This window comes from Salarias fasciatus, chromosome 16, assembly GCF_902148845.1.
Source record: "Salarias fasciatus chromosome 16, fSalaFa1.1, whole genome shotgun sequence".
Lineage (NCBI taxonomy): Eukaryota > Metazoa > Chordata > Actinopteri > Blenniiformes > Blenniidae > Salarias > Salarias fasciatus.
In genome coordinates this window covers 5,044,581-5,064,864 of record NC_043760.1, presented here as the reverse complement: position 1 = coordinate 5,064,864, position 20,284 = coordinate 5,044,581, and the positions used below count along the sequence as shown (strand labels likewise).

At 50.4% G+C, this 20,284-nt stretch overlaps 1 protein-coding gene across 1 annotated transcript in view; it reads left to right on the top strand.

The window, feature by feature from the left end:
• The window catches only part of LOC115403321 (titin-like), a 164,738-nt gene that overhangs the window by 10,796 nt on the left and 133,658 nt on the right, over window positions 1-20,284 (top strand). The window contains 27 exon segments of the mRNA XM_030112182.1: window positions 61-229; window positions 427-2,117; window positions 2,902-3,183; window positions 3,794-4,060; window positions 4,212-4,484; window positions 4,571-4,834; window positions 5,018-5,278; window positions 5,356-5,616; window positions 5,892-6,155; window positions 6,240-6,500; window positions 6,582-6,842; window positions 6,942-7,202; window positions 7,382-7,523; window positions 7,608-7,776; window positions 7,977-8,208; window positions 8,295-8,579; window positions 9,140-9,256; window positions 9,333-9,545; window positions 10,891-11,337; window positions 12,197-12,583; window positions 12,906-12,950; window positions 13,304-16,969; window positions 17,674-17,952; window positions 18,080-18,646; window positions 18,859-19,140; window positions 19,620-19,898; window positions 19,995-20,276. Coding sequence (XP_029968042.1) covers window positions 61-229; window positions 427-2,117; window positions 2,902-3,183; window positions 3,794-4,060; window positions 4,212-4,484; window positions 4,571-4,834; window positions 5,018-5,278; window positions 5,356-5,616; window positions 5,892-6,155; window positions 6,240-6,500; window positions 6,582-6,842; window positions 6,942-7,202; window positions 7,382-7,523; window positions 7,608-7,776; window positions 7,977-8,208; window positions 8,295-8,579; window positions 9,140-9,256; window positions 9,333-9,545; window positions 10,891-11,337; window positions 12,197-12,583; window positions 12,906-12,950; window positions 13,304-16,969; window positions 17,674-17,952; window positions 18,080-18,646; window positions 18,859-19,140; window positions 19,620-19,898; window positions 19,995-20,276 — 11,907 coding nt within the window.

Below are 20,284 nucleotides of genomic sequence, written 5' to 3'. Positions count from 1 at the left end.
GCATCTGGTAGGACAAGCTGAAAGACTTTTGATGACATTTTTATATGTTTTGTTTTCCAGCCAAAGAAACTCTGGTGCGTCCGCAGTTCACAGAGAAACTGAGAAACATTAGCGTGAAACAGGGAACGCTGGTCGAACTGGCGGTCAAAGCCATGGGAAACCCGCTGCCAGACATCGTGTGGCTGAAAAACAGCGATATCATCACGCCGCACAAACATCCAAACATCAAGTATGTCTGACACTCATTACAATAAATGTATTGTTAAAGGAGATGAGATGAAGTACACATTTAAGAAAAACTTAAAGATGGTGTGCAGTTTTGCAGTTTTTCAATGGCAAATTTCATTTGACATGGCCAAAATCAGCATCTTTTGTATTAATAACAACCTACGATCAGGATCATAAGTCAACAACTTTGTCTTTCAGAATTGAAGGAACGAGAGGAGAAGCCAAATTCCAGATCCCCTCAGCCTCAGGCACAGACAGCGCCTGGTACACAGCAACAGCCATCAACAAAGCCGGACGAGACACCACCCGCTGTAGGGTCAACGTGGAAGTGGAATATGCCGAACCAGAGCCAGAAAGGAAGCTCATCATCCCCAAAGGAACTTACAAAGCCAAAGAGATCGCACCTCCGGAGGTGGAGCCGCTCCACATGCGCTACGGTCAGGAGCAGTGGGAGGAGGGCGACCTTTACGACAAAGAGAAGCAGCAGAAACCACAGTTCAAGAAGAAGCTGACCTCAGTCCGCATGAAGCGCTTCGGTCCAGCTCACTTCGAGTGCAGGCTGACGCCCATCGGCGACCCCAACATGGTGGTGGAGTGGCTGCACGACGGCAAACCTCTGGCCGCCGCCAACAGGCTGCGTATGGTCAATGAGTTCGGCTACTGCAGCCTCGACTACGAAGTAGCTTACGCCAGAGACAGCGGCGTCATCACCTGCAGAGCCACCAACAAGTTTGGAGTAGACCAGACCTCGGCCACCCTGATCGTGAAGGATGAGAAGGGCCTGGTGGAGGAGACACAGCTGCCCGAGGGCAGAGTCCACCGCATCGATGAGATGGAGCGCATGGCTCATGAAGGCGGACCTTACGGAGTCACCACCGAAGAAGAAACGGAGAAACTCAAACCAGAGATTGTTCTGGTCCCTGAACCCGTAAGAGTTCTGGAGGGTGACACAGCACGATTCCGCTGCAGAGTGACCGGTTATCCCGCTCCCAAGGTCAACTGGTACCTCAACGGACAACTCATCCGCAAAAGCAAGAGATACAGACTTCGCTATGATGGTATTTACTACTTGGAAATCACTGAGATCAAGTCCTACGATGCAGGAGAGGTCAAAGTGGTGGCTGACAACAACCTGGGAACAACTGAGCACACAGTGAAGCTGGAGATCCAGCAGAAGGAAGACTTCAGGACTCATCTACGCCGCGCCCCCGAGGCCAAAGCGGCTGAAGCTGCAGCCGAATCTGGAAGGACCCCGTTTGAGGTGATTAAGGTGGAGAAAACTGCAGAGGACTCTCAGCTGAAAGAGGTGGTCAAGCTGAAGAAAGCCCAGAGAATCATCCACGAAAAATCTACAGAAGAGTCCGAGGAGCTGAGGAGCAAGTTTAAGCGCAGAACAGAGGAAGGCTACTACGAGTCCATCACCGCTGTTGAGCTTAAGTCCCGTAAAAGGGATGACTCCTATGAGGATTTACTGAAAAAGACCAAGGAAGACCTGCTGCATCACGCCAAAGAGAAGGAGGAGGCTGAGAAGAAGAAGGAGGAGGAGCGCCGTAAAGTTACCGCCAAACCTCTGAAACCTGAAAGAGTCAAGCTCTCCGCCAGCATGGAAGCTCCCAAGATCCTGGAGCGCATCACCAGCCAGACTGTGGCACAGGGCGACGAAGTCAAGTTCAGAGTGCGCGTGGTGGGCCGGCCGGAGCCCGAGTGCCAGTGGTTCAAGAACGGCGTCCAGCTGGAGAAGACGGACCGCGTTTACTGGTTCTGGCCTGAAGACCACGTGTGTGAGCTGGTGATCAGAGACGTGAGGGCCGAGGACTCGGCCAGCATCATGGTGAAGGCCACAAGCAAAGCTGGGGAGACTTCAAGTCATGCCTTTTTGTTGGTGCAAGGTATAAACCTGGTCTTACAAAGTCAGGTCTTTCACCTACGTTACTGATTCACCTATGGCAGGCAAAGTCCACTCGTATAAAATCTGAACAAAACAAAGCATTTATGCTTCTATAAATGTAGTGTTTTGTCTGTGTACTAGCTGCTTTGATGTGCAACAAGCTTTTTCTAAATTTTTGTATGACAGTTTTACTGTGACTGCACAGAATCAGAGATAACAACCCTGCAACATGCTTCAGTACACATAGCAAAATAACATTATTCTGAATGTCAGGAAGAAAATAAACAAAGCTAACAGAGACTCAAACTGATTTTATCACAGGAATTGTGTACAGGGAAAAAGTTTTTTATGGACATAGATGGAGAATGTAAATGTTCCAATAGTTGACCTTCTCAACAATCAAAGTAAACTACAAATTTGATCGCCCACCTGCTTTTCTTTTGGTTGACATCTGTAGCTCTCAGCAGCAGTCACACTGTGCTTCGCAGTAAGATTTCCAGAAAATATTCTCAGACTGTACAACCGACATCTTTCGTCCACGTTACGCTGACTGGCATCGTGTGGCACCTTCAAAGCCTTCCGTCTTTCAGCGAGCATTATCGAAAGAGCACAGATCACATGATCACATATAGGAACTTAAAAGTTGGGATTGAAGAGAGCAGCAGTGTTAGAGGCTCCTGGAGGACTGGAGTTATTCTACATTCATCAAATTTTCAGCAGGCTTATTCTCCTAAGTTGTGTGTGTTACTGTGTTTCTTACATACGTTTTCTCGTCTTTTCTGCAGCTAAACAAGTGATCAGCTTCACACAGAAGCTGGAAGACGTCAATGCTAAGGAGAAGGACACCATGGCAACCTTTGAGTGTGAAACCAACGAACCATTTGTCAAGGTCAAATGGATGAAGAACAACATGGAGATCTTCTCTGGAGATAAATACCGGATGCACTCTGACAGGAAGGTCCACTTCCTGTCTGTGCTGGTGATCGAGATGAGGGACGATGCAGAGTACTCCTGTGTGGTCATCGACGATGACACTGTCCGGACCACTGCCAAACTGAATGTGGAAGGTGAGCTGACGAACAGTTCAAGGAGTCAGTCAGATTAACTGACTCTCTGGTTCCCATTTTAACAGTGATTTACCAAGGTTAAATTTTAATCCACTTCCTGAATATGGAAAGACCTGTCAGCTTTGACCAGTGGATCTAAAACAACAGGTCTGAACTGACCTCATGAAGTCCTTTCCTCTAACAAATGGGTTTCTCCTTAAATTCATGGGAAAACAAGTATCAACAGACAAATGATTTGTTCGGTTTTCTCTAGTTTGTTGTTTCAGTTACCTCCAGTTACCACCAGAAGTCAAAATCATGGTATTTATTCTCACTTCTGATTGGTGATTACGCAAGCAGAATTTCCTCTGTTATGTGGTTCAGCTAACATCTGAACACGCTTGACTTCTGCTCATGAAAACCAGTTGTCAGATTTTGGAAGAAACACATTCTAAAACTTGATTCTTCGTGGGTACAGTAAAGTGGAGGGTCTGACAGTTTTATGCGTTGGGACCTCAGAGACACCAGGCAGTGCGTGTTGGAATGTTGATGAGATGGAGCTATCGGTCAGTAAAGCTAGTTGGTGTGTGCCACTGTGGTTGATGCGGTGTCTGTTTTGTACTCTGAACAGGAGCTCCTCTGGAGCTGGTGAAGCAGCTGGAGAGCACCGAGGTGCCAGAGACCTACACGGCAGAGTTTGAATGCGAGGTGTCCCGTGAGGACGCTGAAGGTAGCTGGTTCTTCGGAGAAAAGCCACTTCATCCCAGTGGGAAATACGTCATGTCGTCACGCCGTGGGAGACACACCCTGTCTGTGAAGGACGTAAAGAAGGAGGACCAGGGCAAATACACCTTCAAAGTGGGCGAGTTCCAGACCAGCGCCTCTCTGAAGATGAAATGTGAGTCCTGGAGGTCTTTATGATGGGCTCTTCTCCACCCTCAGAATGGATAGAGTGTTTGTTGTGTTGCTGCAGTCGGTCTGCCGCTTGTTGTTGGTCATCTATGTTGTTATCTGCTTCACGAACATGTTTGTCTGTTCTGTTGCTTCAGTCCGTCCAGTTACCCTAATACAGCCCCTGGCCGACCTGACCGTCTGCGAGGGTGACATCGCCCAGCTGGAGGTCAAGTTCTCTCAGGAGAACGTGGAAGGAACCTGGTTGAAGAACGGCCAGCCTGTCGTTGCCTCCGGCCGTGTGCACATGGTCATTGACAAGCAGGTCCACAAGCTCCTGATCGAGGACACCGTCAAGGATGACCACGGGACGTACTCTTTCACCATCCCCGCTCAGGAGATCTCCACCTCGGCCAAGCTGGTCGTACAGAGTGAGTGACCTCATATCTGTCTTCTCTACAGCTGACGGCTCTACTTCAAGAGGAAAACCTCACAAACATTTTGCTTTCCCCCGCAGCCATCGGCATCCTGATTCCCCTGAAGGACATGAGCGCCGTGGAGGGAACAAAAGCTGTCCTGGAGGCCAAGATCTCAGCTCAGGACATCAGCTCCGTCAAGTGGTACCACGATGACAAACTGCTGACCCCCAGCGAGCGTGTCCAGATAGTGCCCAAGGGCTCGAAGCAGCGACTGGTGTTCAACCGCACCTATGCCTCAGATGAAGGACGTTACAAGCTGGTGGTGGGCCGAGCCGACACCAGCTGCAAGTTCACCGTTCAGCGTGAGTTTCTCAAGAAAACACTGCAAAGTAGAAACCTTGTGTCAGCAGTGGGTCTCTGCAGGATCTGATCGGTGACAACAATCAGATCCAAGGACCTCTGACTCTATTGCTATAATTTATCCTGACTGATATGAAACCTTTTGGAGTCTGTTTTGAGTCTTAGTTTTCCTGTCATCTCTTCAGCCGTTCAGATTGTGAGCCCCATGAAGGATAAGGAGTGCGCCGAGTCCGAGAATGTTACCTTCGAGGTGGAGGTTTCTCACCCAGGCGTCGACGCCTTCTGGACCTTCAAGAGGCAACCACTCAAAGCCGGCGCCAAACACAAGATGGAGTCCAAGAACAAGCGCCACACCCTGACGGTCATTAACGCCATGAAGGACGAAGAGGGAGAGTACATGTTCGCGGCTGGCGAGAAGATGTGCACTGCCATGCTCACCGTGACGGGTACGTCTCAACTCTTGTTCCAGAAGAGATCAGTAAGCAGTGGATGTTCCTCTGTAACAACATTACTCTGTCACCAGGTGGCGCCATCAAGAAACCGCTCCGTGATTTGGTGGTGGCCGATTCGCAGACTGCAGTGCTGGAGTGCGAAGTGGCCAACCCGTCCTCGGAGGGCCGGTGGCTGAAGGACGGTCAGCCTGTTGACCTGAATGAGAATGTGCTGGCAGAGTCTGACGGCGTCGTCAGACGCCTCGTTATCATCATCACCAAGGCCACTGACGTCGGAGAGTACACCTTCCAGGTTGCCACCTCCAAGACCTCCGCCACCCTGAAGGTTGAAGGTTAGTCATATGCTACAACGGAAACAACCACACTCAGGTTTACCGATAGCATGTAGCTCTCAGTTCAGCAGCTTCAGGGAAATATAACATCAAGCAAAAGTTTTTCACTTCATTGATTGATTGAACACGTTAATGCTGTGGATTGGCAGTTGTAATGCTGTCATGCAGTAATTAGTGGAACTGTCCTATGGCTGATGAATCCAGAAAGTGCTGCCATATAGGGTTGATGGTTTGAAGGTGCAGGTGTAGTTTCATTGAGACTTTTGTGTCCACAGCTGTAAAGGTCAAGAAGACCCTGAAGAACCTGACTGTGGTCCAGACTCAGAACGCTGTGTTCAGTCTGGAGCTGACCCACGAGAATGTGAGAGGAGCGCAGTGGATCAAGAATGGTGTTGAGATCCAGCCCAGCGACAAATATGAGATCTCCATCGAAGGCACAGTCCACTCCCTGAAGATCAACAACTGCTCCACCCAGGATGAGTCCGTGTACTCCTTCAAGCTGGGAAAACTTTCCGCCAATGCCAGACTGAACATCGAAAGTAAGATATCAGTCTCTCTGAGTTTAAGAATCCACAGAGTCCTACAAATACTTTTTCACTGAATGTAACAAAATTTTCTCTCAGCCATCAAAATCCTGAAGAAGCCAAAAGATGTGACCTCTCTGCTGGGTGCGACTGTCGCATTTGAGGTCGGCATCTCTGAAGATGACATCCCAGTCAGATGGATGTTCAACAATGTGGAGCTGAGGCCCAGTGAGCACTACGCGATGCTCTCTGAGAAGAAGAATCACAAACTGATTGTCCAAGATGTAGACAGCAGCAAAGAGGGCGTCTACACCGCCATGGTCGGACACCTGCAGTGCAGTGCGCGACTTCTTGTTGAGTGTAAGTGTTGACCTTAGAGATACAAGTCCACAATGCTCTGAAACGCAGTCGGACGGAGGTTTTTTGTTTGCCCCCCCGCAGCGCTGCGCGTCACCAGACCCCTGAAGAGCGTGCAGGTCCCAGAGACGCAGGTGGCCACGTTCGAGTGCGAGGTGTCGCACTTCAACGTGCCGTCCACATGGCTTAAAGACGGCGTGGAGATCGAGATGAGCGAGAAGTTCCGTATCGTGGTTCAGGGGAAGCTGCACCAGCTGAAGATCATGAACACCAGCCGGGACGACTCGGCCGAGTACACCTTCGTGTGCGGGAACGACCGCGTGTCGGCCACGCTCACCGTCAGCCGTAAGCTGATTGTCATCTAAAATACTGCAGAGTCTTCATTTCAGCTTTCTCTTTCTATGAAAGGTTTGTGATTTCACCTTCTAATGTGTTGTTTTCCAGCTATCCTGATCACCTCAATGCTGCAGGACCTGAATGCTCAGGAGAAAGACACGGTCACTTTCGAGGTCAACATCAACTATGAGGGAGTAGCCTACAAATGGCTGAAGAACGGCGTGGAGATCCGTTCCACTGACAGATGCCAGGCTCGCTGCAAACAGCTGACGCACTCGCTGAGCATCCGCAACGTTCACTTCGGAGACACTGCCGAGTACTCTTTCATGTCAGGCTCAGCCGTCACCACCGCCAAGCTCTATGTGGAGGGTAAGATGCTGCAGAAGGCTGGAACTGTTCTTTGACTGTTCTCAGTTGTTGGTTCTACCATGGAGCGATTCTCCTCTGAGATGCTTTTATCTTCAGAGGATCAATAAAATCAAGTGTGGCTTTTACTGTAAATATGGAAGTGGAGGAAGTTTATTTGCCTTCCGTTTGTCTTGCTGCAGCTCGCGTTGTTGATTTCACCAAACACCTGAAGGACCTGAAGATCACTGAGAAGAAGAGAGCAACATTTGAGTGTGAAGTATCTGAACCAAACGTACTGGTGATGTGGATGAAGGACGGTCAGGAGCTGGAGACATCCGACAGGTCGAGCTGCGCCCTTTAACGTGGAAACATTCCCCCTCGTTTCATAGCTTCACACCTTCATGACTGCCTGTGCTTTTCCTACAGATACAAAATGTCCTCCGAACAGTTTGTGCACCGTCTGGTTCTGCCATCTGTCCGGTTTGCCGATGCTGGCGAATACACTGCTGTGGCAGGGTCCAGTATGTCCAAGGGCCACCTGTCAGTCGAAGGACGAGACATCAGGATCTCTGAGCCGGTCAGCAGAGACGTCACGGTGAGTTCAAGCACCTCTCCATCACCGCCTACCTGCGTCCCCAAGACCGCAGGGTCACATAAGTTCTTCACAAGTCTGCCTAAATATGAGGACTGCCTGTCCTTTGGTTGTCTGGCTGCTAAACTGGAGCCAGTTCTTTCAGATAATTCTGGGAAAAACTGGGAATTCTGTTACCCAAACCTGATGGTCTGTTTTTGCAGGTTGTGGAGAAACAAAGAGCAACCTTTGAGTTTGAAGTGAGCGAGGATGATGTGGAGGGACGCTGGATGAGGAATGGGGTAGAGATCCAGTTCTCCACGGAAGAGCGGTTCACCTACGCTACCATCCGGCGGCTCCACCGGCTCACCATCGCTGAGACCTACAGGAGCGATGCTGGGGAGTATACCTTCTTAGCTGGCAAGAACCGGAGCACAATGAAACTCCATGTCCGGTGTAAGTTATTGTATAAGGGGATCCTGTTGATTTTGGTCTATATTCTGTATTTTCCCATTCTGAGTAAGCTTTGTTTCTCGTTTCAGTGCCAGAGCCTCCTCAGATCATTCGCCACATGCAGGCACTGACAGCCATGTCGGGCCGCTCAGCTCGGTTCTCGGCTCAGGTGAGTGGCCTGCCACAGCCCCAGGTGTCCTGGTTCAAGGACTCCCAGGTTCTCTACACCAGCCAGAAGTGCAAAATCCTCCACGATGAGAACGAGCACACACTGCTGCTGCTGGAGGTCTTCCCCGAGGATGCCGGCATGTACAGCTGCCAGGCCAAGAACGACTTCGGAGAGGCGATGAGCTCAGCCCAGCTCAATGTGGAGGGTACGTTTACCGGTCCATTCCAGAGGCCTCAAGCTCTGTGCAGCATGAAGACTAACAAGAAATCACAAACATGCTGATTGTGAATAATAGAACTTTACACCTGAGGGTCAAATTTGCAGTTTGGTAGCTGCTTCCTATACTCTATATTTGTATTCCTGCATGTTGAAGCTGCTTCCAGGTTTTCCCAGTGATCCCAGAATCCTCAGTATTCTCAGTTCCTTCAGTGTTCTGAGTGTTTCTAGTGTTCCAACTAATCCCAGTTTTCCAGTATTCCCAGTATTCCCAGTTTTTCCAGTGTCCTGAGTGTTCCCAGTATTCCCAGTGTTCCAGCATGATTGGTCCTTGAAGCCTTTGTTGGCCGAACTCTGTGTCCAGATGTCTTTGACAGTATGAATGATCATCCATTTGAGTGGATGAAGGTTCTAGAATCATTTCCTCCGTATCGTGGTGCTATGTGGTGCTGAAAGTTTCCTGATTGGCTGGCAGTGGCCTTGTTTCTCATTTGTTTGGATGTTTTGAGGGTTCCGGGGTTCTGACGGGGTTTCCTTTCGGTGTTGCAGTTCCTGAAGTAGTGGAAGTGTCTCGGGTGTCGGCTCCAGTCCTCACGTCACCACTCAGAGACGTCCTGGCCTCAGAGGGAAGCGCTGCTCAGTTTCAGTGCACCGTCTCTGGGGAAGGTAAGGACTGCAGCTGGTTGGACTGTTTTCAAGGATCCTGTTCATCCTTGGTCATTTGTCAATGTTTTGTGTCCAGATGTGCAGGTTTCCTGGTTCTGTAACGACAGAGAGGTCAGGCAGTCTGACATCTTCAGGATGTCTCAGTACGGAGACACCTTCCAACTGGACATTTCCAGAGTCCTGCCGGGACATGCAGGAGAGTACTCCTGTGTGGCCTCCAACCTGGCAGGAATGGTCACATGTTCGGCTTCTTTGCACATTGACGGTGAGTCCAGCGTTTGTCTGTGTGGTGTGCAGATTAAAACGCCGCGTTCCCACAGGCCTCTGCTGACAAGAGGGGCTCGTGATGCCTTCAGGCGTCGCTCGGGCAGTTTTTGCAGAGCAGACTGATGAAGCTGCAGGAGGAAAGTGTGGTGGAGTCACACAAAGGCTTCTCAGATGCTCGCTGAGAGCTGAAACGATCTCTGAGAAACATTTCAGAAACTGAGATCAGATCAGAAACTCCACACGGAGACAAGCTGCAGCCAGACCACAGAGGAAGAAGAAGAAGCTGTGTCAAACACACGCCAACCTGAGTGAAGCCTCTTTTTTCTTCACCATCTTTCTTTTTTCAGCATCTCTTAAATTTTTTTTTTATCTGATATCAAAATCTGTGCGATTTGACAGGTTTCTGTTGTTCTCTTGAGCACAGTGAATCGTTTGCTCTGAATGTTTCTGCAGATGACAATCGTCAGGTGAAACTGAAAATGTCTCCACAATTAAATGACATTTAGTGTTAAATGCCATGTTATTGACAGAATTTGACAGAACATGTTACATTGTAAAAAAATTTAAGTTTTATGATTAATAACTCAAAATTTTACAAAAACTTTTAAAATACTGTAAATTTAGATATTTTATGGAAATTCACTTTTTTTTCAAATATTTTAATAATTTTCATTTTGTGAAGGAAACATTACAGAAAAAAACATTTATGTTTGTGATGTTTTCAAGTAAACATCAATCACATTAAGTTACTGAGTAGAATTCAAGTGTGGGTGATAGTTGTATTATATTAGTTGTATTACACGTTCATAGAATCATACTGATCTGTATAAGAACGTTTATGAAATCCAGGAGTTGTAAGAAATTATTCAAATTCCTCCCAGGTATGATCATACAACATGTCTGGCCCAAAGAATACACACGGTCACCCATATTAAAGGTAATTAATTGTAGTAGATTAGGGTAAATCTGTAAATTGATCTTATTCCAATTCAGAACTCTTAATGACAGTGTCTGTGAATGGAATGAATGTGCACTTCATTTTAATTAAGATATTTTACTTTAAATTTAGGGCTTTTGTTTGGTGGCTGTAGCTGCCAGTCGTTCACCGTCTTTTAGCTGTTTTTTAATCACAGTGTAGATTACAGGTTAACCAGGCGGCGGGTGTCTGGCCGAGTTTCAGTGAATATGTGGTGCTTGTGCGACGGTTTCTCAGAGGGTTGCTCTCTGACTACGGTAATGACGAGCTCCTTCAGGGAGCTTCCTCTTCTGCCCGGCCACAGCTGGCCTGCGAGGGGCGCTGCAGAGCAGCAGCTCAGGAAGCGGACCGCCCCGCCTCACCTCTCTCCTCTACTCTTTCTTACTGCCAGATGAAAAAGCCTTAGCTAGCGCGTCGGGCGCTGGGGCGGCGACTCAAACAGCTCAGAGAGCGGAGGCTTTCACGCAGAGCTTCAGCTCGCACACGCTCCACTTTACCCACACGCTCTCCGAGAGCTCCTCGCTGCACGTTGAGATGGATGGCGGTTCAAGTCTGGGCGTGGCCCCCCAGCTGCTGATGGAGATGAGCGATATCCGAGTGAGGAGTGGCGAGGCGGCCGCGTTCAACTGCTCGTTTGGCGGACCGCCACTAACCGGCGTGGCGTGGGAGCATGACGGCCGCAGCGTGGTGGACTCGGAGCGGGTGAGGCGCTCCCGCAGCGGGGGCGTGTTGTCCCTGCTCATCCAAAGTGTGGTTGCAGCCGACCAGGGCACCTACAGCTGCACCGCCACAAACCGCCACGGGCGCAGCAGCTCCTCCGCCCGGCTCACCGTGGAAGGTGGTGATTCTCTCTTACTTTACGAGTCTGTCTCTCATCAGGTTCATCCCACCCCCACCCCTCCCAGCAGGCGGTAACCTGTAATCTGGACTCCAATAACCAGCTGGTTAAGCTCCTCCCACCTCATTAACCTCATCCACCATTCGACTAACCTTTCGTGTTCAGCCACAGCGCCGCAGAAAGATTTATGACTGCGCCCCCGACGGGCTGCAGTGAAGCCAAAACACAGAGGCCCCGCCCACAAACCACACTTACCAATCACAGGCGATCCCTACTGTCAGAGCAGCTGTCAGCCATCTTGACCTTTAACTCCTATTTTATGACAGCACAAAATCAGATCATAGAAAATGCAAGCTCGTCTAAAGACACATGTATGAAGGACTACAAACATGGAGGATAGTACAAACCTGAAGAACCACAGACTTGGACAATAACGCACTGCTACAGGACTACAAACATGGAGGACAGCACACTGCTACAGAAGTTGTACACACTGAAAAGATGAATGATTTAAAAGAAAAATACTCAAATAAGCCAAATTAGTCCTGAGCATTTTAACAGGAAATCGGAAAAGGTCCCCTTGTGAGACAGGAAGTGATGACTGGACATTTGCATCCTTTCAAACAGGAGCGATTCTTTGTGGGAGTGCTTTGGTCCAGTGTTGGTGTTGGTGGGCAGTCAGACGGTTGTTGGCTGATGAAGGCAGGCAGGGCCTCGGTGGGGCTCCGGTCTTCCTGCGGCCTGAGGCCCCTCCTCCTGTGACAGTCTGAAACTAACTGTCCCTAACTCTATCCTCACCCAGCTCAAGAAGCTCATGTCACAGCAGAAAGCCCCGCCCCCTCCCCGTCTGTGCGCGCAGACCGCAGGGCGGACGGGGCGGGCCGTGCCACGTCCCCCGCCGACCCCCGCCGCAAACTGGACACCAAGGAAAGGTCGGGGCTGCAGAACGAGACGCAGCGCCGCCTGCTGAGCACGCTGTGTTTCCCCGACGTGGAGCGCAGCCACAGCTGCGGCCCGGACTTCCTGATCCGGCTGCGAACCGCGCCGCAGGGCCGGGGCTCGCTGCTTTGCGTTACGAGGGGGCTCTCCGCCCCGTTTGTCATATGGCTGTGTGAGCCGTTGAGTGTGGAGGACTCGCTGTGTTCCTCCGTGAAGCGCGATGGCCCCCTGTGCAGCACACAGGGGGGTCTCCACCTGCAGGGCTCCAGGAGCTCTGTGGAGACTGAGTGCAGCTCAGTCCACAAAGGTTGGCATCTGCATGACACTCCTGCTCCTCCTGCTGCTCCTCTTCCTGCTCCTCCGACTACTGCTCCTCCTACTGTTCCTCCTCCTCCTCCTTCTGCTGCTACCCTCGCTGCTCCTCCTCCTCCTCCTCTTCCTCTTCCTCCACCTCCTCCACCTCCACCTCCTCCTCTTTCCAGATGTGCTGCACACTTAAGCTCACGCAGCCATTCAGAGTGACGACACGGTGCACCAGTGTTCACGGCCTCTTGGTCTGTCTTGGTCTCTTCCTCCTGCTGCTCCTGCTGCTCCTGCTCTCTAACATGTGGATGTTTGTGTGTTCACAGTCCCTGCAGGAGGTCCGGACGCTGAGTCTCGGCGGGACATGACAGGTAAATATCACCATTATTTTGCATTTTTCTCACTCTCTCATCTTTTACACCTTCAGTTTGCACTTTATGTGTTAATTCTTGCATTTCATCAGTAGTTTAGGGTGGTTCTGTGACATTATTTATTCTAAAGATATATTTAGGAATCTTCCTCTGATCTCTGTACAAGAATGTTTATTCAGAGTTTTAGCATTTGTTCTTTTCAATTGATTTGTCATGATTTACTGCTAGTTTTTGTTCATGTGTTTTCACCTGGCATATTTTTCTTGTAGGTCTAACTGGACGTTTTCCCAGTTTTCAGCTTGGTCTGTGCTTGTTGTTGTTGTTGGTCTGACGTTAAACTGTCCTTCACTCAGCCTTCTCTAGCTCAACCATCATGATGACAGAAGAAAGCCGGGAGTCGTTCTCCACCAGCCTAAAGTTGCCACAAAAAAGCAGAACACTTGAACTCGAGACAGAATCCAAACGCCTCTCCAGCTCTTTGGGGAAGAAAAAAGAAAAACCGCTTTTCCTCAGCCAACTTTCTCCAGTTGTAGCGACTGTTGGAGAACCTGCTACCTTTACGGTGCGGGTGTCTGGCTTCCCCAAGCCCGCGATTCAGTGGACCCACAACGGGCAGACTGTCACATCCTCGTCACTGTACACGTTCACTCAGGAGCGAGATGAGTACAGTCTGATCATTAACCGGGTTCACCGGGAGTCCGAGGGAGAGTACTCCTGTACGGTCAGCAACCGGTTTGGCCAGTGCACGAGCTCCTCTTACCTGCATGTGCAGGTGGAGTCCAAACGGGAGGTGTTCGGGAAATCTCCTGAGTTTATCAAAACTATCGAGTCTGTTCAGCTGCGGGAGGGCGGTCAGGTCTTCTTCAGGTACGAAGTGACCGGAGATCCCCTCCCCCAGGTTCAGTGGCTCAGAGGTAGCCTCCACGTTCAGCCCAGCGGGTTCTGCATCATTGTGAACAACCCAGACGGGTCAGGCTACATCAACATTAAGAGCATCAAACAGGAGCACGGTGGTGTGTACACTTGTAAGGCCTCCAACCAGTATGGAGAGGCTTCGTGTACAGCAGAGCTGCTGGTGCTGACAGAGGAGCCTCAGGAGGAGATAGTCCAGAAAACTAAAAGTCTGAAGATCTCCATGACTGAGCAAACGAGTGAGTCCAGACTGTACCAGGAGCGCACTCGGTCTGATCAGATGATTTATACCATAAGCACCCAGGACCGGCAGATCATCCCCAGTGAAGAGGTGGAAATCCTCGGTGAGCTCAATATCTCAGCTGCCACCATGCAGCGAGAGCTCCTCACCCAGCAGGCGGCAGTACTGCAGTCACACGAGATCCAGGAGAGGGTCTCTGTGGCGCCCTGCCATCCTGCTCGCGTTTCGGCTGTGCCTGCCAAACAGCTTCACATGGCCGCCTTCTTATCATCTGTCCATGAGAAACAAAAGATCACTGAGCAGCACTCTGAGCGAATCCTTAGCCCGGAGGTCATCGAGCTCGAGTTTACCAAGGAGCAGCAGGCTAAGCTGATGTCTGCCACATCTGAGGAGGTCCTGCCGCTCTCCACCGTGAGAGCCGAGGCCTTGACGGACCGAATCCCCGAGCAAAGGCTCCTCTCCAGCAAGCCACAGCAGCTGGTCAGTGGTCACCTGGTGGAGTCGGCTTTGTCGATCCAGGATGAGATTTCAGGTGATGTGCACAGACCAGAGGAGGAGAGGAGCTTCAAAGTCACAGAGGGTGTAAAGATTTTGTACTCAGCTCAGTCAGCAGGGCAGCTGCTCCTCACAGAGGGACACTCGCAGCCTCTGCCGGCTCCAGACACAGCCACTCAGCCCCTGCTTGAAAAAGAGCAGCCCAAACCCACAATAGCACCAGTGAATGAGAGCCAGATAGTTTTATCTAAAGAGCAGAGGTTTGACATCCAAGAACCAAAGCAGGACCGGGCCACTGCATGTAAAGACAGGGTATTTAAATCTGTTGTGACCACTGAGGAGATGTTTGATCTGCAGGCCGATCAGGTGGGGCAGGTGCCGAGCATCGCCACCTCGGTAAGTCTGCAGCCTCAGCGTGAAGGAGAGCGACTCCTTAGCCTACAAGTCATCAGTGATCAGGACATCTTACAGTCCGAGGGTCAGTTTAGCAGCGAGAAGCCCATCGTGGAGCGAGCTGATGCTCGGAAGAGTCCCACCCTGCTCCATGTGGTGACTCAAGAAGAGCAGAGGTCATTGGTCTGTGAGGCGACCAACCAGTTCACCGCCAAGACCGACACCTCCTCCATTCAGCCAGTGAAAGAGCCACTACCAACAAAATACCTGCAGTCTGTCCAGTCTCTGCCGGTTCTACCAAAGGAGGATGTACTCATCGTTGCCAAGCCAGACCATCAGGTGGCAGCACAGAAGCAGGAGAAAGCTAGGAGGCATGCAGCAACCTCAGAGGAAAGAAGAACTGTCATGGCAGATTATCACAAAGATCTTGATGTGTCAGTAGAGGGTGTGAAGCCACAGCTTCGCACTGAGGCCAGACCTCTCAGCATCCTCAGCATGTCCTCCCAGCCCCTGCAACTGCCAAAGGAAACCCTGTTAGAAGCTGACATCAAGAGGCAACGAGCTCTGGTGCAAAAGGAAGACTTCTGGAACCTCATGGAGTCCGTGAATGTCACAGACACTCAGACTCTGGAAGAGGGTCACACCACCAGTTTGGAAAATGTACAGAAATTTGAAACTGACGTGAAAATGGAGCCCAAGATCCCGAAAAAGCCCATTTTCATAGAAGAGAAGGCTGTTGCTACTGAAAGCTGCACTGTCTTAACAGCTGCTGAGCAGGACTTTGCAATCCAAATCCAGGAGGGACAGTCCATCCGGCAGTCAGTGCTGCTAGAGGAAAAGCAGGTGATCCTGGGGGAGCAGTCAAGTGAAATCCATAAATCTGTGAGCTCAACAGCGAACATTAGGAATCAGCCTCAGGAAATGGTGTCGGTTCATGAGTCTCAGGATGCTCAGACTCTGCCCAAAGAGCTCCACTTTGTCATTAACATCCCCAAACCATCTGTCGTGAATGTCCGAACTCAACTCAGAGATGCCCTGCTGTCAGCTGTGGCCAGCGACCGGCCGGTTCTCCTGGCCGACGTTGTCAGTCTATTGCAGTCAGTGCAGATTCAGGAGGTGAAAGTCCAGAGGGAGCCCAGAATGGCCACATGTACATACCTGATCACGTCCCCTGGAGCTCCTCTGGAAATTACGCTGTCCTTCGAAGGTGAATACCCTCAGAAGGCAGACCTCCGGGCCGAGCTGCAGGTGGCACTACACGCTATGGTTTCCCAGGAGCAGCAGAGTCTGACTTCTGAGCGTCCCGGGACGGTACCGATCGACACCCCACAGAGGGTGCAGGTCCGTTCAGTGCCCTCCAGAGAGGTGCTGTCCTCAGTCGTAGACTCTGTGATGGTGACAGAGAGCACCGCCGGGTTTCCTGCGGTGGCGTCTCAGTCTGCGGTCGTCAGGACTGAAGCCGAGGCTCCATTCCAGAGCGCCGCATTCCAGAGTCAGACAGAGATCCATGAGGCCCGACAGCAGAGTCGGACCACCGTCAAGTCCCAGCAGAAAGCTGCTGCTGAGGTGACTACCATGGTGGTCGCAGGTCAGACCTCAGTGGAACAATACGTGGACGTCTTCGTCCACAGAGAAACCCGGGAGGAGTATCTTTCTGAGGCCATCATGATCAGCGAGTCCTCTGACAGTCTGGTGGACTACCCTGTTTTTACCAGTCCACTGGAGGATGTTTGTGCTGAGGAAAACGGTAAAGCAGTTTTCACTGCTACCATAAAGTTTGTGAGTAGAGTCAACTGGTTCTTCAATGGGCAGCTCCTGAAATCTGACAAAGAGTTCAAGTGTTCCAAAGACCGCGACACGTACACGCTAGTTATCCACAGAGTGGTGAAGGAGCGGCATCAAGGACAGTATGTCTGTGAGGCTGAAAATGAAGCCGGCAAGATCACCACATCCTCAAGGCTCACAGTGGTTCCACGAGGTTTGATGATGAACAATTCTTCAAAATCATCATCAACTAACTCCACATGCTGCTTAAACTCAGAACCTGAAAACTTCAAACCCAGAAATCAGGAACCGAAAGCTCCACAGAGTGACTGAAAAACTGACTAATGTCACTTTAATAAGAGTGATAATGTATAATGTGCTTGAACTAGTGCTAATAAACGACAAGTAGCTTCATTTGAAATCCATGTTCAGCACAGTTTCATTAAATGAATACATTCTGACATACAAAACCTTAAAAAAATTAAGAAATATTTATTTTGCAAAATTTGCTCTCGACAGAAAAAAAAATCCTTCATAGGAAATAAACTATGGATTTAGATTTTTTTTCCTCTTTTTTGACATTAATAGTGTTGATATTATTTATAAATAGAAGTTTATTATTTTGTCCAACCTGGATGTATGGGTTTGACGTTTTATCTTGAAGCAGTGACATCTTCACTTCCTGTTTCCTTCCAAAGAGCCGCATCTGACTCCACATCTGCACAAACCTTCATCAGTAATTCATCCCAGTTCTTTGCATGCTTCCTCCTTCTCATCCTCTTCCTCCTCCTCCCTCCTCCTCCTCACCACAGGCTCTCTGGCTGCGTGACCACTTTTCACCATCCCGTCACCACCCCCACCCCCAACCCCCCACCCCTCCACTCGCCCACTCACTGGCTCCCTCTACTGTCTTTGCAGTGAAGCCGGTGTTCATTCACCGCATCGCGCCCATGGAGGTCACCATCGGCCACGTGGCCAAGTTCGAGTGTGAAACGGAGGATGCTCCTAATGTGAGCTTCAAGTGGTTCAGAGATGGACAGCCAATCAAAGACGGCGATAAGTACCGCATCATCAGCCGCTTCAGGACCTCCTCTCTGGAGCTGCTCAGCCCCGCGAGGGAGGACAGCGCAGAGTACTCCTGCCGGGCGTCCAATCAACACGGCGCCGATGAATGTTCGGCCTACCTCAGCGTGACAGGTAAGAGCCTCATGAATCTCCCTCTCTTTGACCGCTGGTCGTGTCCGAGCAGTGAATCCAGCCAGGTGCTGCCCCCACCGGCTGGTATAGCCTCACACTGACACTCTCTCCTTCTCCAACCCTCCAGAGAGGTCCCCCCCTGTGTTTGTAACTAAACCTGAACCTCACACTGGCTTTGTGGGGAAGAGGGCCGTGATATTCGGTGTGATATCAGGGTCTGCTCCCCTCACTGTGGTCTGGTTCAAAGATGAGCAGCCTCTGCCCATCATGCCCACACGCTACCACACCTCTTGTGAAAAGAATAAGCACACTCTTGAGATAAGGAGTCTGGAGACAACTGACAGGGGCCGATATGTGTGCAAGGCGTCCAACAGTGTTGGGACGGCCGAGTGTGGCGCAGAGCTGCGTGTGGTTGATAAGCCGCGTTTCGTAAAGCCACTGGGCCCGGTGGCGGCTGTGGTGGGAGGTCCCCTGCACCTGGAGTGTCAGGTGGACGAGGACATTGGAGTCACCGTTGCCTGGACCAGAGACGGCAGGAGAGTGCACCAGTCTCCGGACTGTAAGCTGTCTTTTGAGGTGAAGGCAGTCACTCTTGATATCCCAAAGACCACCCTGAAGGACTGTGGTGATTATGTGTGCACGGTGACCAACGAGGCCGGGAGTGCATCCTGTTCCACCTCGGTGAAAGTTCAAGGTAAGAGCTGTCTGCTTGACTGTGATGGACACGACAGAGCCGAGAGTAGATGTTGGTCCTGAGAGTGAAGCTCTGTGTTCTGTGGTGTTCGGATGGTTCCTGTGCAGCAGAAGCTGCTTCTTAATGTCTCCAACTTCTCCTCTTTCACTGCTGGCTTGTTTTTATTGACCTTCTGGCTTCATCGTGCCTCCTTTAACCGCTCGCCTCCCCAGAGCCACCAGTCTTTGTTAAGAAGCTGGAGGCCTCCACAGTGTGGAAGCAGGGCAGCAGCGCACGGCTGCAGTGCGCCGTCACTGGATCCCCTGAACTCCACTGCAGCTGGTTCTTCAACGACAGCCCACTGAGTGCCGGCGGTCGCAGCACCGTCACCATGAAGGACGGCGTTTCCACGTTAGAGGTCCAGGATGTCATGCTGAGTGACAGTGGGAACTACACCTGTGAGGCTGTCAATGACTCCGGAAGTGAGATCTGCAGCACCAAAGTCACAGTGAAAGGTCCGCCCAGTCTGTCCTGCTCCAGAAAAGCTGGAACGCTATGTCAACTGTGAACAAAACATGGAGACTATCCACAGACCTCAGATCAGATGTCAATGCTGTCTGACAGCAGCAGGTTCAACTCTTCTTCTCTGGTGACAGATTTCAGCAGTGTAGCTGAGCCCCTGCTGTGGTTTCTTTCTGTTGCCAGTCTCCTGTCTTGTGTACAGAGTGTTTTGTTGTTTCATTGTGAAGAAGTCATTTTCAGCTCAGCCCACTTTTTAGTTGCGATGTCCCAACTTCTCTGGAACCTCCTGCTATCAGATAGTTTGAAACATACTCATATTCGTCTGGTGTTTCTGGATAGTTTCCTCTTAAAAACAGGCTTTCCTTCACTTGTCTGGTTTTCTTCACATTTAACACAGTGTTGCAGCTTCTCTGGTCCCTGCTTGGGATGGAAACAGGTTTTCAGTCTCACTGAGCTGTGTGTTCCCCTGTAGAACCCCCGTCTTTCAAGAGGGAGTTACTGTCCCTGGAGGCAGTGCGAGGCTCGGTCGCCGTCTTGGAGTGTGAGATTACGGGCTCGGCTCCTCTTGAAGTCTCTTGGAAAAAGAATAAGAAACGTCTGACCGGAGATAAGAAGCACCGAATAGTGTCGCAGGGAGCACTGGCCTCTCTGGAGATCCAATCCTTTGAGAGCGCAGACGCTGGTGAATACGAGTGTACAGTTTCAAATGAGGTCGGTTCAGTAACTTCCAAGTCTGGCCTCAAACAGAAAGGTTAGTGATATAAAATAACACCGGTAGAAAGCAGTCTCCATGTGATAATTGTTAATCATTTGGTTGCCATTTCCTGTATGACCACTGTTATTTCAGAACCACCAATGTTCTCTAAGAGGATTGAGAGTACAACAGCAGTTTTGGGCAACGCAGTGAAGCTGCAGGGAACTCTGAAGGGCTCAGCTCCAATCATTGTGAAGTGGATGAAAGATTCTGAGCTGCTCAGAGACGATGATTCCAACATCAAGATGACGTTTGAGAATAATGTGGCCAGCATCTCGTTCTCCTCTATCGAGCTAAAACATGGCGGCAAGTACACATGTGTCGCTGAAAATGAGGCGGGGCAGCAGAAATGTGAAGCCGTCTTATCCATTCAAGGTCAGAGC